At 30.2% G+C, this 13,754-nt stretch overlaps 2 protein-coding genes across 2 annotated transcripts; both read left to right on the forward strand.

Moving 5' to 3' along the window:
* The first annotated feature begins 3,323 nt into the window (after positions 1 to 3,323).
* Positions 3,324 to 5,340, forward strand: LOC101220519 (basic blue protein-like). Its single transcript, XM_004144209.3, has 2 exons — positions 3,324 to 3,621; positions 4,930 to 5,340. The coding sequence occupies exons 1-2, from the start codon at positions 3,423 to 3,425 to the stop codon at positions 5,127 to 5,129; spliced, it is 399 nt and encodes a 132-aa protein (XP_004144257.3). The 5' UTR covers positions 3,324 to 3,422; the 3' UTR covers positions 5,130 to 5,340.
* Positions 5,341 to 8,691: 3,351 nt separating this feature from the next.
* Positions 8,692 to 13,204, forward strand: LOC101220053 (probable protein phosphatase 2C 11). The gene is made up of 8 exons (XM_004144207.3): positions 8,692 to 9,014; positions 9,914 to 10,056; positions 10,289 to 10,387; positions 10,490 to 10,648; positions 11,150 to 11,236; positions 11,558 to 11,649; positions 12,040 to 12,111; positions 12,858 to 13,204. The coding sequence occupies exons 1-8, from the start codon at positions 8,968 to 8,970 to the stop codon at positions 12,984 to 12,986; spliced, it is 828 nt and encodes a 275-aa protein (XP_004144255.1). The 5' UTR covers positions 8,692 to 8,967; the 3' UTR covers positions 12,987 to 13,204.
* Positions 13,205 to 13,754: the final 550 nt, after the last annotated feature.

Below are 13,754 nucleotides of genomic sequence, written 5' to 3' on the forward strand. Positions count from 1 at the left end.
AGCTATGTCCCACTAAGTTCAAATATTGCTTTGAAAACGCATAGTTGCTAACTTGGAATTATTGAATCAAAAGAGGTAGGTCCCTATGATAATTTTATCGTTTCAAGCACCACAATATAGTAATATGAAGTAATTTGAGTAAGAAATCTCTTCCAACGAGGAGTGTGAAGGAAACAATCCAATCTTAAGAGAACAAATCGGTTTCGTAGATTAGACCATGTCAAAGAGTCATTTTATCACTAAGGAAACCATCAACCCAACTTGAGAAATGAATTGATTGAATTTTTCCATATTGTATTTAACATGGTTTGTAACTGATATTTTTTTTTATCACAATGGACTATATATATAAAAATTACCACTAATAAGCTTAAGCCAGCAGGGTGCATAATTTATAACAAATGAGTTGAACAGAATTTTATTTTTAGGCTTTTATTGGTCCATATATGGCTTATAACCATTTCAAACCATCAATTTAGGAAATTGTTTGTTGAAATAGAATAAATAGACTTACCCATCATAATGAGAAAAGTTTTGATTGATTATATCTAATATTTACATTAAAGTGGTTGGTTGAACCGAACCAGTGAACCAGGTTCAGTTTGGTCAATGATTAATGACCAAGCGATGAACCGGCAGAGAAAATGAATGAGAAGGAAATGACTTCTTAGCTTAACATCATAATCTATGAGATATGATTCTCTAATTTACTAATTTAAATAAATATAATTAGATATTTTCTAGCTTTTTGGTGATCCAATTTTTTATAATAAAATTAATAATCATTAGTCCCATTATATTCCTTTCTATTATTATTACTATATTTGTGTTTTATTGTATATGAAATCATTACCTTTACATTTTCTTTGAAAAGCAACAATGTAATCAATTACACAACAAATAAATTGGGGGTTATATATTTCTTTAGTTTTGTGTAAATGAAATCATCTCTACGAGACAATGACGTCACACTTTTATCAACTTGAAGATTTTTGTATGCACTTTTTCTTTTTCCATTTCTCAATTAAAGGGCGGAGAGACTTATCAATCATTGTAGGTAGAAATTAAACCTCAAATCTTGTCCAACTTATAGTATTTATTAGATATCTCATTAGTTGAGATAGGTTCAATTTTAATATTTCAACATGTCTTTCATCTTTCATTCAACTTCTATTCACAAATTTTTTATTTTATGTATTTTTAATAGAACTCCAGAGATCATTTAGTTGATAAGTCATATTAGTTTGTGTTTGTAAATCTATTTTAGCTTAGATAGAAAATAGTAAATACTAACATCGCTGGAATGAGGAAGCAGATAGGTAGGAAAAAGTAATCACAACAACGAAACAAATATAGAGTTTTTCAATATGTAGTACAATAGACGATAATTTGTTACAATTAGTCGTAAACACCATTGTTAGGCCAAATCTCTCGTTCCTCCAACCATGGATTTCTCATCCTACCACAAGTGAAGCTTTCTCCACGACGATTGCAGGAACCAGAACCAGAAGACAGCAAACTAAACTTCCCTTGATGCCAAAATTGAGACAGATGCTGTCAACCATTGGTGTGACTCTTAATCCATGTCCTACACTCATTTCGATTTAACTTCTGAAACCCATGCCAACTCAGGTTCCTTACCATGTCTTTGAATCAATTCTAATTCTTGCCCTTTACGTAAAATGGCTAGTTTGAACTTCTTGATTATGCACTAGGAATATCTATTCTTGGGCCTCTGAAATCTGACCTTGAAGGGATATATATATATGATCTGATTGATTTTATTTCCAAAACAATCTACTCTAGCCATTTTAAATTGAAGTAACACCTAGATTTATTTGGTATGGTATAAAAAGTTTCCAATAACGTTTTTAAAAACCAAACAGAAATTTTTAGAACTAAAACCGTAATTTTCAAATTTTATTACTTTTATGGAGTTTATGAAAAGAATATATAAATTTCGATATTTAATGACAAAAAATAAATCATTTTCCAAACTTAACTTTTAATTATTACAATCATAGGCATAAGTTTTAAAATTTAGATAATACTATTGTTTGAACTTCAGAAAATGTAATTTATTGATGAGAGTTTTATAATTCAGTAACTATGATCTGAAAAAGAAGAAGAAGAAAATGAAAGTTGAACTTAAATTTAGAAAAGAGTAGAAGGTAGATTTACCTCAGCTGATTAACAGTTATGCTAATTCTAAACCCTAATACAAAGAGAGCATAAACGAAACCTCTGAACTGACAGTAAATCTAGATTGTTAATGGTGATTAGTAGAGGGTCAAATTCTTTAATTACATACAGCTGATTAGAGATAAAAGTTCAAAGATTAGGCATGTCATAATTAATGTCTCTTCACCTTTATATATATGTATGTGAGAGAGAAATAATATTATATTTAGACAATAAATATTGTGAGTAATAAATTTGACGATATATGTGGGGCAAGAAGTAGAAGGAAAGGACATGACCTTAATTTTGTCACCTACTTACACAAAAGTAGCACCTCCGCCCCTTATATTACTCCATATACTTTACCAACGTTTATTTTTTCCTTTTTCCTCAGCATTTTTGCATTTAAAGGCAGTCCGTGGTTACATTTTTTTTTAAAGTTCAATGAGTGAACTTGATGATCAGAAGGATTCAAATCTTTTTGATCTTGTAGTTGCATATCTCGAATAATTGAATTCTATATTAAAAAAATAAAATCTACTTATACAACTACATTAATAGTAAATTAGGCCCAAAATTAAATTTAACTTAAAAAATAAATCTTCAAACTTATATAAATACTAAAATTTTGATCATCAAACTTACATGATAGATTTAAAAAATGGTCACAATTTTAGCACAAATGGTAGAGGGTTTTGATGTTTAGTATTGAAAAGAAAGGATAAAATCATAATAACCAGAATGATTATCGTTTAGGGATAATTTTTGTAAATTTGTGTACAAGCTAAGTTTTGAAGAGTTAAGTAAATATAAAAGTGAAATGGATGGCACATTTGATTGGAATTAGGAATAAATTAATGAAGGCGTAAGAAGGGGGAAGGGGCGTTGTTCCGAAGAGAGTGTAGTATGAGCCAAAATTGTGAGTGAATTGGGAAGGGTGGTAAGGTAAAGTCTAAAATCGTGGGCGTTGCCCATTCCATGGGAGTAGTTGGATGAAATTTAATGGCAAAAAACATGGGTGACTTAAAAAAGTCACCAACTTTCCAAAATTTTCAGTATCTCATTCAATATCCATTGGACCCCACTAAGCAAAAATTTAAAATTATCGGTGTTTTTTTTTTATAAAAAAAATTGTTATAAAATGGGCTTCTCCCCTAGCTTCCATCACCATTGTCATTTCCATTTGTTTCAGTATATAATATAAAGAAGTAGAAAAAGAAAGAGAAGAAAAGGAAGGGAAAATGGGAATTAAGGTGGGTGAGGGAAGAGGCAGTGCAATCGGAAGAGCCGTCGCTGTTGCCGCCGTTATAGGGTTAGTTATGATGTCTCAGTTGGAAAGCGTGGAGGCAGCCGTTTACGATGTCGGGGGCTCCGGTGGATGGACCTTTAACACCGAAAGTTGGCCCAAAGGAAAACGTTTTCGTGCCGGTGATATTCTCCGTAAGTCCACTCCTCCCTCCATTTTTATTTCTTAAAAGATTTAGGGAAAAAGAGTTTTATTCTTAGGATGTGTTAGAGTTTAACATTTTCTACTTTTCTTCCTCGGTTGAATTGAGTTGCGAGTTCACAAAAGAAAAAAATGACCTAATCTAACTCAAATTATATATTTTTTAAAGTTTGGTTATTTAGATGGATTCATTTGTGAACTTTTAATATTTTTCTTATAGAATTGATATGATATTTTTTTTATAAAATTTTTATATTTTATATTTGAATTTAATAAAATTTTAGTTATTAATCATATGATTTAGAAATTTAGAAATTTACGAATTTAAGATTAAAATAAAACAATAAGCTATGACCTTGATAACAACCTGAAGTTGTCAATTAAATTTTAACTCAAATTCTGAAGTTATCAAATCAACCTAATTACTTATGTATGTATTTACCAACATCTAAGAAATATGTGTTTCCAATACCATTAAATAGAAAGAAAAAAAATGTATTGGGCATTTCTCAGTATAGTTTCTAATGTGAGATCCATACTTTAATTTTCGTGTTTCTTTTCTTTAATAATTAAAATTAAATTGTTACATTTTTCTATTTTGATTTTGATTTTGTCGGTAGTTTTTACTGTTGAATTATTTCGAAAAATTGTTATAAAATATTTACCTTCCCTAGAAAATTCGAAGGGTAATTTTCGTGATTTTGTAAATAGTTTACCTATTTTTTCTATTTTTGAAAAAACTTTTTAATTATTTTATTTTCATTTAATTTCTAATCGAACAATTAGTTTAGATGGGATTGTCAATATTAATTTTTATTAATTAACTGTAAAAGTATTAAATTAATTTATTCAATATTTTTAAACTTTTATACTTTAAAATTTTATTAAAATAAAGTTTTAATGTGTATACAAATTTTTCTTCACTATCAAAACTAAGTAAAAGGAATTCACATTGTCTGATTATAAATTCAACAAAAACCCTCTTGTCAAATTAAATTAAATTCAAAACTAACCAAACATGCTAATTTTTATTTATAAATATAGTCAAAATATAGCTCAACTTTATTTATTATCTACTAATAATAATCAGTAACATATTTGATTTTTTCCTTAGTAAAAAACACAAAATTTAGAATATTTGTAAATAAATTTAACATTTAAAACTATTTTTCAAAATAAAGAACACTACCAAATCAAAATTAAACTCGGAAGGGTTGGTTAGTAACGTAATTGATGGAGGAAAATGGTATTTAAATTATTTTGTGGAAACATAAATATATAGTGGGTAAATTTGTTTGCAGGGTTCAATTACAACCCATTAGTGCATAACGTGGTGGTGGTGAACCAAGGTGGGTTCTCCACCTGCAACACTCCGGCGGGTGCCAAAGTGTACAAGTCCGGCAGTGATCAGATCAAATTACCCAAAGGACAAAGCTATTTCATCTGCAACTTCCCCGGCCACTGTCAGTCCGGCATGAAGATCGCCGTCAATGCTCTCTAATCTATAATAGTTTCACCCTTTTTTTTGATATGTTTATTTACTGCTTTTAAAATAAAAAGTTATTGTATGTGTTGTCCTTTATTTACATAACTATATACTATATTATGGTGGGAGTCTTTCCTTTTTCTTTTTCTTTACTTTTTTCTCTTTTTTCTAGTTGAAATGTCATTTACTTTTTTCCAAACTTATATAACTCATTTCATCATACCAATGCTTCCCAACTGTCGTTTTCTTTATTTGCTCCTTCGTATAACATTTTCCTCTTTTTTTTTTTTTTTTCCTTTCATTTACTACTATTTAATTTGTATGTTTAACTAAAATTCACATTTTGAATACTTATCAATACCACCGTGGTCCGTGGGTTTGGTTTAAACAAGGTGTAAATATATATACTCGTTTAGGCCGTACGTGTGAAAAACGGTCTAGTTTGAGTTGATTCCAATCGTAAATGGGCAATGTGTCTGTGGTTATTGGTGTTTACTCATCTAATTTTTACAAAAAAAAAATTATGATTGTGATTGAACATGTTTATTTTAAATTATTAATTCAAAGGTGAAATGAAAATTACAACTATTTTTTTTTATTGGCAACACTAATCACGACCAAACAAAATAAATCGGTAAAAGTATAAGTATCTTAAATGCTATTGACTTCACTGCAATAATCAGTAGATTGATAGAACAAAGATAAGAGGTTATAAAATTGTTAAAACGACTAGAATCCCTATTAATAGTTACATCTGTAAATCAGTATCTTCTTATTTCAAAGTAAAAAGGAAAGAAAATGAGAAAAAAAATATATTTTTACCAAATATATGTGGGTCACACGGTATATTCAAGTGCAATTGGATTGAGCTTGATTTTCACCAGCTCAATAAGATTACAAGATTTCATTACGGGTGGTACAGTAGACCCCATTTTTAATTACGATTACAGATGGACATATAAACAAAAGCTAAAGTAATCTGATGGGATCCACAAACTGAATTGAGATTGATTTATACTCGTTCCTCCATTGTAAATGTGGCCTTAGTCCATTCACTTTTGTTTTTATTTTTATTTCTTCTTATTTTTGCTTTTTTAGTACAACAACGGTAGGATGCGAAATGAAATACCTTCGACCTCTAGGTATAGCAATCATGTCAATATCATCGAATCAAGTTCGTTTTGATTTATTTTAGCTTTTCTTCCTATAAAATGTTCATACACATACAACTTTAATTTATTTTGATCTATATATTACTTTTAAATGAAGGTTTTATTTAAATATTGTAAATGAAAGGAATATTTAGAGATTTATTGTAGTTTTAAAAATATTTATTATAATATTGTAGTTTTTAATAGTTTTTAAAAGGATTTTGCCTTCTCCCTCCAATGGCTTGGGTTAAACTCAAGACATTGAATTGCCCTTCTCTCTTCAAAGTTTTATTATAATTCAATTAACATTGATTGCTTGAATGTATTATATCATATAGAATACATTAAACATTAAAATATAATTAACATAAAATCACTTTTAATCTTCTCCATTTTTCACTTTCATTTTGGATGATCTTTTTATCAAACATTTTTTCTTCAATAAACTCATTATAATGATACCAATTGTAATACATATCTTTTTTATATATATATATTTTTCAAAATGATGTATTTTTATACTTTGGAAAATTAAATTTGTTGAATTTTGTTATATGTAATTCTTTTATTGACTTCATATTTTTATATTAATTTAGTAAGTTAAAAAAGTCACGTGCAATGCACGTGTTCAAAGACCAATAAAATTTATGATAAAGTTATTAGTATAATCATCTAAGATAGCGATGTGTCATGATTTAATTAGTTACAATAATTAAGGATTGAGTAATTGATGAGTAATTGTTTCATAATTATGTTTTTGATTTTTCTTTATAATTTTAAGTTTTCGAGCCCAATTACACATATCTCAACTAAACTATGAAATAACTTGGTTGAGTTAAATGTTTTGACAATGATTTTTTTTTTCAACTCAATAATGTTTTGACAGTGATTTTTCTTTTTAAATACCATGAGTTAAAAGACATTCTCACTTAATATTTTTTCTTGAACAAAGTCAATATTTTTTCTTGAACAAAGTCGATATTTTTTCTATAGTTTAGATGAAATTACTTTTGTAAGAATTTCAGAAAAATAATATTTCAAATGCCTTTCTTTGTTTGTTTAATAACAGTAATTATATAAGGGAGGATTAAACAAAGAAGTATTGTTCAAAAAAATTGAATGAGTTTGATGTGTTTGTATGAAATTCATGATTTTTCTTTACCGAGATTTCGATTGTCATTCATAAATTTTGGTTGAGATTTTTGACAAATTTATGATATTTGATTAAAATTTTGGTCAGAATTTATGATTTTCAATTAGAAGAAATGTATTTTCGTTTGTGCTCACCCATAAAAAATTGAAAGGGCCAAATTTTATCATTTTCTTGAAGATTAATGTATAGTATTAAATAAATCTTAATAATGGAAAACTCAAACCTCAATAAATGAAAGAGCATTTCTTTCCTATAAAAACTATTGAATTAAGGTATTAATTAGCTTTCATTATTTTCATCTTGTTATTCATTAATTAAACATTTTACAAAATTATTGTTCTTTTAAAATAATGATTGAAAATTGTATTTTTATTAAAAATAAATAATCATGACACCAACGGTTAAACTAGACTGTTTATTTAAGCCCATCAATAAAAGGTGATTATCTTTTTTTTTCTCTTCAAGAAAGTAAAATTTGAATATAGAATTCTTGTTTATATATCATTTATACTATGCTGGATTAGATTGATATAGTTAGATATAGGTAGGGCAATTTCTATTTCAACTCTATATATTATAGAAAAGTTAGCATTCATTTCATGATTAGTTTACCATAGAAAAAAATGTAAAATATTCATAATTTCGGAATTACATTGATTCTTAAACTAATAGTAAATAAATCAATTTAAAATTTAAATATGTATATATTTGTTTATAATTTCATCTCATTTTAATTCGTTTTTAAAAGTAAATTATTTTTTAAAAAGATTTTTTGCTTATCCAAATCTAAACAATTGATTTAGTTATTAAATCTAAACAAGTTTTTCATGTTTATTATGGATAAGAAAGATGATGAAAAAGAAGACAAAAGTTGAATATTTAAAAGTGGATGTTGGAGAAGTTTTTTTAAAATATTTGGTTGATTTGTTATATTTATAAAAATGAAGGATAAAAATGTATTATTAAAAGCTAAAAAGAAATAGGAAAATGCAGTTGACATTATTTTGGTTGCAATGATAATGTGGGAGGTTTATATTTTGTACCAACATCTGTTGTATTAACTATTAAACAAAACTCCTTTTGTAAACACTAAATTGAAAAAATAATAAAAAGAAAAAAAAAAAGAGTAAAGATGTGATTTATCGGAAACAAAAAGAAAAATGACCATCCAATTTTGAGGAAAAGGGATTTTGTTTTTCTTGTTTTACTTGTATTCCGTTGCAATATTTTTTTTATTTTTTTTTGAAGACTAGCAATTAAATTAAAAACAAACTATCCCACACCCTCTTCTCACCCATAACTTTATTAAGAACTAAAACTAAATCAAACCATTTTCTCTTTCCTTTCCTTTCTCAAACCGTACCAGATTCCACCGCCGTCCTTCTCCGCCGCCCCCCGCCGCCATCTCAACTCTGCTCCAGCCTTCAACTCCTACCTCCCCCTTGACCTCTCCCTTTTCTCTCCCCGCCTGGGTATGCCGATCAACACGTCGCTCTTCAACCCCCTCAACCATTCTCTCCTCCTCCGCCCCTAGTTTCACAAATTTATAATGTCCTCCAGGGATTCTAACGTCCTCTTCAGTGGTGGCGGTATCAGGTCTTTGAATCTTACTTTTTCTCCCTCTTCGCCACACCTCTTCATATTTTTGCATAAATTCAATGCTTTTTTCTCCTAATTTTGACCTTTTCTCTCCTCCCCTTCTTTATTCACTTACTTTTCATTAAAGTGTTTTTTGTGGGGTTCTACCTTTGGATTGGTCTTTTTAAGCTTCTTACAGGTTGTACTCTTGATCCTTGTGGCATTCCATATCTGGATGGAGACATCTAGTTACAGATTTTTTTCATTTTCATTTTTTTTATAATAATTTTGTCTTGCTTTTCGAGGAAGTTGTATTTTTAGGAAAATTCTTCCAGTGGGTTCTCTAATTAATAGAATGTACAATGAAACTTAAGGATCTTTTGTTTGGCCATTTCTTTGTATAGTCTACTTTGATGTTAATTGTGGTCCAGATTACCTGCCCATCGCATGAATGGCGGTGGACCTGAGTTTTTGGTTTCCCTACCTGCTTTTGGAATAAGATTCCTTTCTACACTTTTTTTTTAAGAACTTGAAGCAATCAATGTGCAATAGCTCAGTTCTTAAAGGTGGCCATAGGGCCCATTATCTTCTGGGGTGTGATTTGAGTTGCCCTCATGGATGGATTTTTCAGTCATGAATCATTTAATTCTTTACGAACACAATCATCCTTAGTTTTATGCTTTTGATGGATTTTTTGTGAAGCAATACTTGGTGCATGATATCGTATTCAGTAATTGTATTTTTCATGCAGAGTTGAAATCTAGCAGCCATGATGCATATTAAGTCATTAAAAGCATAACGAGGGACATAATGATATTTGTTAAAATAACTTCTTATTTTGGTGGTCTTATTACAATGTGAAGTTCGGGAAGCAGTGAAACTTGCACATCTAATATTTTTCTCTTCTGTCCTTTTAGTTTTCTGAATGAAAATCACACTGGAAAGTTCAGCTATGGATATTCTAGTTTCAAGGGCAAAAGAGCTTCGATGGAGGACTTCTATGAAACAAGAATTTCTGAAGTTGATGGGCAGATGGTCGCTTTTTTTGGTGTTTTTGATGGTAGGACCTAGTATTTGTTCGCAATTTTATGTCATTTTATTTGTGAGATTGAATCAGAGGGATGATTTACCTCTGAGTGGTTCAAAAAATTGTTTCTATATTTAAGTCACTTACTGCATCTAATTCATCCGTTTCATTTAAAAACTATCCTTATAAGAGTCCTGAGTTGTCTAGTTTGATGCATGAATGCTTGCTTTTCCCCTAATTTCATGGATGCTGCAATGTTACGTAGGTCATGGAGGTTCCAGAACAGCTGAATACCTTAAGCGCAATCTTTTCAAGAACCTAAGTAGCCATCCAAATTTTATCAAAGACACAAAGACTGCTATTAGTAAGAAGTTATAATGTTATAATGTATTCATTTATATGATGTCACGTTTTCCTTTTATCTTTGTTAGTGGAGCGTAAACCATAAAAATGACTTGTTCTGCAGTTGAGGTCTTTAAGCAGACCGATGCCGATTATATCAACGAAGAGAAGGGGCAGCAGAAAGATGCTGGGTCAACTGCATCAACTGCTGTCCTGTTCGGGGATCGTCTCCTTGTTGCAAATGTTGGAGATTCCAGAGTAGTTGCATCTAGAGCTGGTTCAGGTTGCATTTTTTTTTTTTTCTGATACTTGATCTTAAAAAAACATGAAATGGTTTGTTAAGTATTTTAGGTTAAAATGTTATTTTGGTGCAAGCTCTTTGAAATTTGTATAGTTTTAGTCCTTGTACTTCCAATTGTTCAATTTTAGTCCTTGTGCTTTCAGTAAATCTTAAATTTAAACCCTCCCCACTGCTAGTTTATAGTTGATTTTTTGAAAACTTTTATTCTCTATTAGCATATTTTCTGTAAATTTGGAAAACATATTCACATATGTATGAAAATTGTTATTATTTAATTAATTTTGATTAAAAAAAAAAGTTTAAGATTTACTGGAAGTACATGGACTAAAATTAGATAATTGAAAGTACAATGACTAAAAGTGAACCAAAATGGTAGTTTAACCATTCTTATTTGATTAAGTATTGAAAATGAAGAATTGCTGTAATCAATGGATATGTGGCAATGGCTATTTAGTTGTAAGATATATTATTCATTTTTTGCAGCTATTCCCCTCTCTATTGATCACAAACCTGATAGGTCAGATGAGCGCCAACGGATTGAACAAGCTGGAGGATTCATTCTTTGGGCAGGTAAAATACACTTACTTTTCAATTGCCACCCTGTGCACCTGACTCAATTGTTTAATTCTGTTTAAATGATACGGTATTCACTAGAAAATAATCTTAATGAATAAAGTTTAGGTATATTTTTATTTTATATATATATATATATATGAATATATAAAGAACAAAGATCACAGTATCCACACTTATGATTTTGGATAATATAATTAGACATAAACAAATTTTTTCCATTAGTATTTCCATCTTAATCCACTATTACTATTTACATAACAATCTTTATTAAAGTATGAAATGAAAACATCTAATTTGATGTGAAATTTGACCCAGGAACTTGGCGGGTTGGTGGTATTCTAGCAGTTTCACGTGCCTTCGGAGATAAGCTACTCAAACCGTATGTTGTTGCTGATCCCGAAATTAAGGTTTGGAAGCTATCTTTTGCATATGAACGTAGTATGTATTTATTTGGTCTAGCACAATAAATCAACAGCACAAGTTGACTATGTTCATATTATTTGTACTTGCATATGTTCTCCATCAAATGTTAATGACATTTATCACGAAGATTTTGCGAAGTGCTAAGATCCTTGAGTTTAGCTTAGAGGCCATTGTTTCAAAATTTCTTTTGGTGGCCGCTTATGTAGTTTCAAATGGGTTTGCATCTTGGTGTAACCATTGTAGCCCTAACCATGTATTTTGTATATCATCTGTTTCCTTCTGCTCTTATAATAGCTTGTGAAAATGTGGAAAAGAGCATTGCTTTTGCCGTTCTTACCTGCTTCCTTGACTCTGATTTTCACTCATCTGAATAGGAAGAAGAACTCGAAGGCGTAGATTTTATTATTATTGCAAGCGATGGACTTTGGAATGTCATATCAAACGAGGTGATTGTTTATTCAAATTACATTGACTTTCTCTATCTTGTTCTATTAGAGATTAATTATTCGTTTATTTAATCTTTTAAACAAAAGAAGTTCTTTTCTGATTTTGACATCTTAAAATGTGCTAATGCCAACTTGGAGATCTTGAAAAGATAAAAAAAGGGACTATCTGGGAATACTTCTCTTGGTTTGGAAGGATTCAAGTCATTTGGCCTTTCTACATTATAGGGCAGTTGACTGAAAGGAGAGTCAGAGACAGCCTTTCTTCCTTGTCATTTTCTTACAAACCAACTATTCCACAAGCATATAACGAGAAAAATGATAAAATAGTGCATAAACTATACAAGAAAATCCATAGGATCATTGAAAATGGCTAAGATTTCCATTAACTTGTTCTTAGTTTTCAGAGTATATGCTGAGTTTTCTAGTTGTGAAATTCATGCTTGTCAAAAGGTAGAGTCATCTACTATTTCTAGTTTCAGTAGACAATTGATCAAGTTATGGAACATTTTAAAGAACTTTTTGAATCTAAATGCTCGAATTGGCGACCACTTTGTGGGATTAGTTATCGGATGCATCACTGTGTTAAAGCAATATTTACATTCAAACGTTTCTGAGGTAAAAACTTCAGGTTTCTTAAGCTCATTCTACCCTCTAGTGGCAATTGGTTCTAAACGAAGTGGGATTCACACACAAAGCTCAAATCAAACTTTATAGTCTATGTTTCATTTCCCTTTTGGGCTTTGCAGGAAGCTGTGGCATTGGTACAACACAATCAAGATGCAGAAATGGCATCAAGACAACTAATCCAAGAAGCTTTTTCTCGAGGGAGTACCGACAACATTACATGCGTCATTGTACGTTTTGGTTTGTCGTAATGCGATAGAATCCAATGAAACTTGTATTAATCAGCAAATGCAGTTCTTTCTCATGGAATGTCATTACTAACTACAGTTACTGGTCTTAACGAGATCTTGCATTGATCCTCAAAGATTAGCGGATTTGTTTGTTTGTATCAAGTCAAATTCATAACGTGCACTGCGCTTGCTCGATTTGTAGATTACTTAATACATATGTTCCAACTTTTGCTTGCAAATGTCGTTTCAATGGGGTTCCTCAAATAATAACAACCAGGCTAACTTCATGTTATTTTTATTTGAAAAATTACCCAATTTTCTCAACTCAACAAAAAGTGGCCTTTTTGCTTATGTCAGCACCTTGTGAAGCTACGTGTTTGCCCCCAAGTTCACTACATGTGTACAAGGGCCACTTGATACATGCCTACTCGATGCTCGATGCTCGACATGCGTTTCTTGCTCCACCAGTTAATTGAAAAAAGTAATATATTTTAAAGTTATTTGATATACACTTTACTCAATGCACAATGCTAGCTTGCTTGCTACTCGATTCTCGATTTCCTAATTAATAATTGAATTACTTAAACCAAAAGATCACTGTTTTTCTCTAATACCATTTCCTATCTTCGTTTAGAAAATTCTAGTGCTCTAGCTCTATTCTCCTCCACTCTTATTCATTATTTTCTTGTGATTCATCATACTTCTTTGACGTCTTCGATACTTGCAGAAGGTAACATTCACTTTGAAGCACACGTGTTAGTAGTTGCTCAATACTCGATACTTGATTTT

Source organism: Cucumis sativus, chromosome 6 (assembly GCF_000004075.3).
Source record: "Cucumis sativus cultivar 9930 chromosome 6, Cucumber_9930_V3, whole genome shotgun sequence".
Classification (NCBI taxonomy): Eukaryota; Viridiplantae; Streptophyta; class Magnoliopsida; order Cucurbitales; family Cucurbitaceae; genus Cucumis; species Cucumis sativus.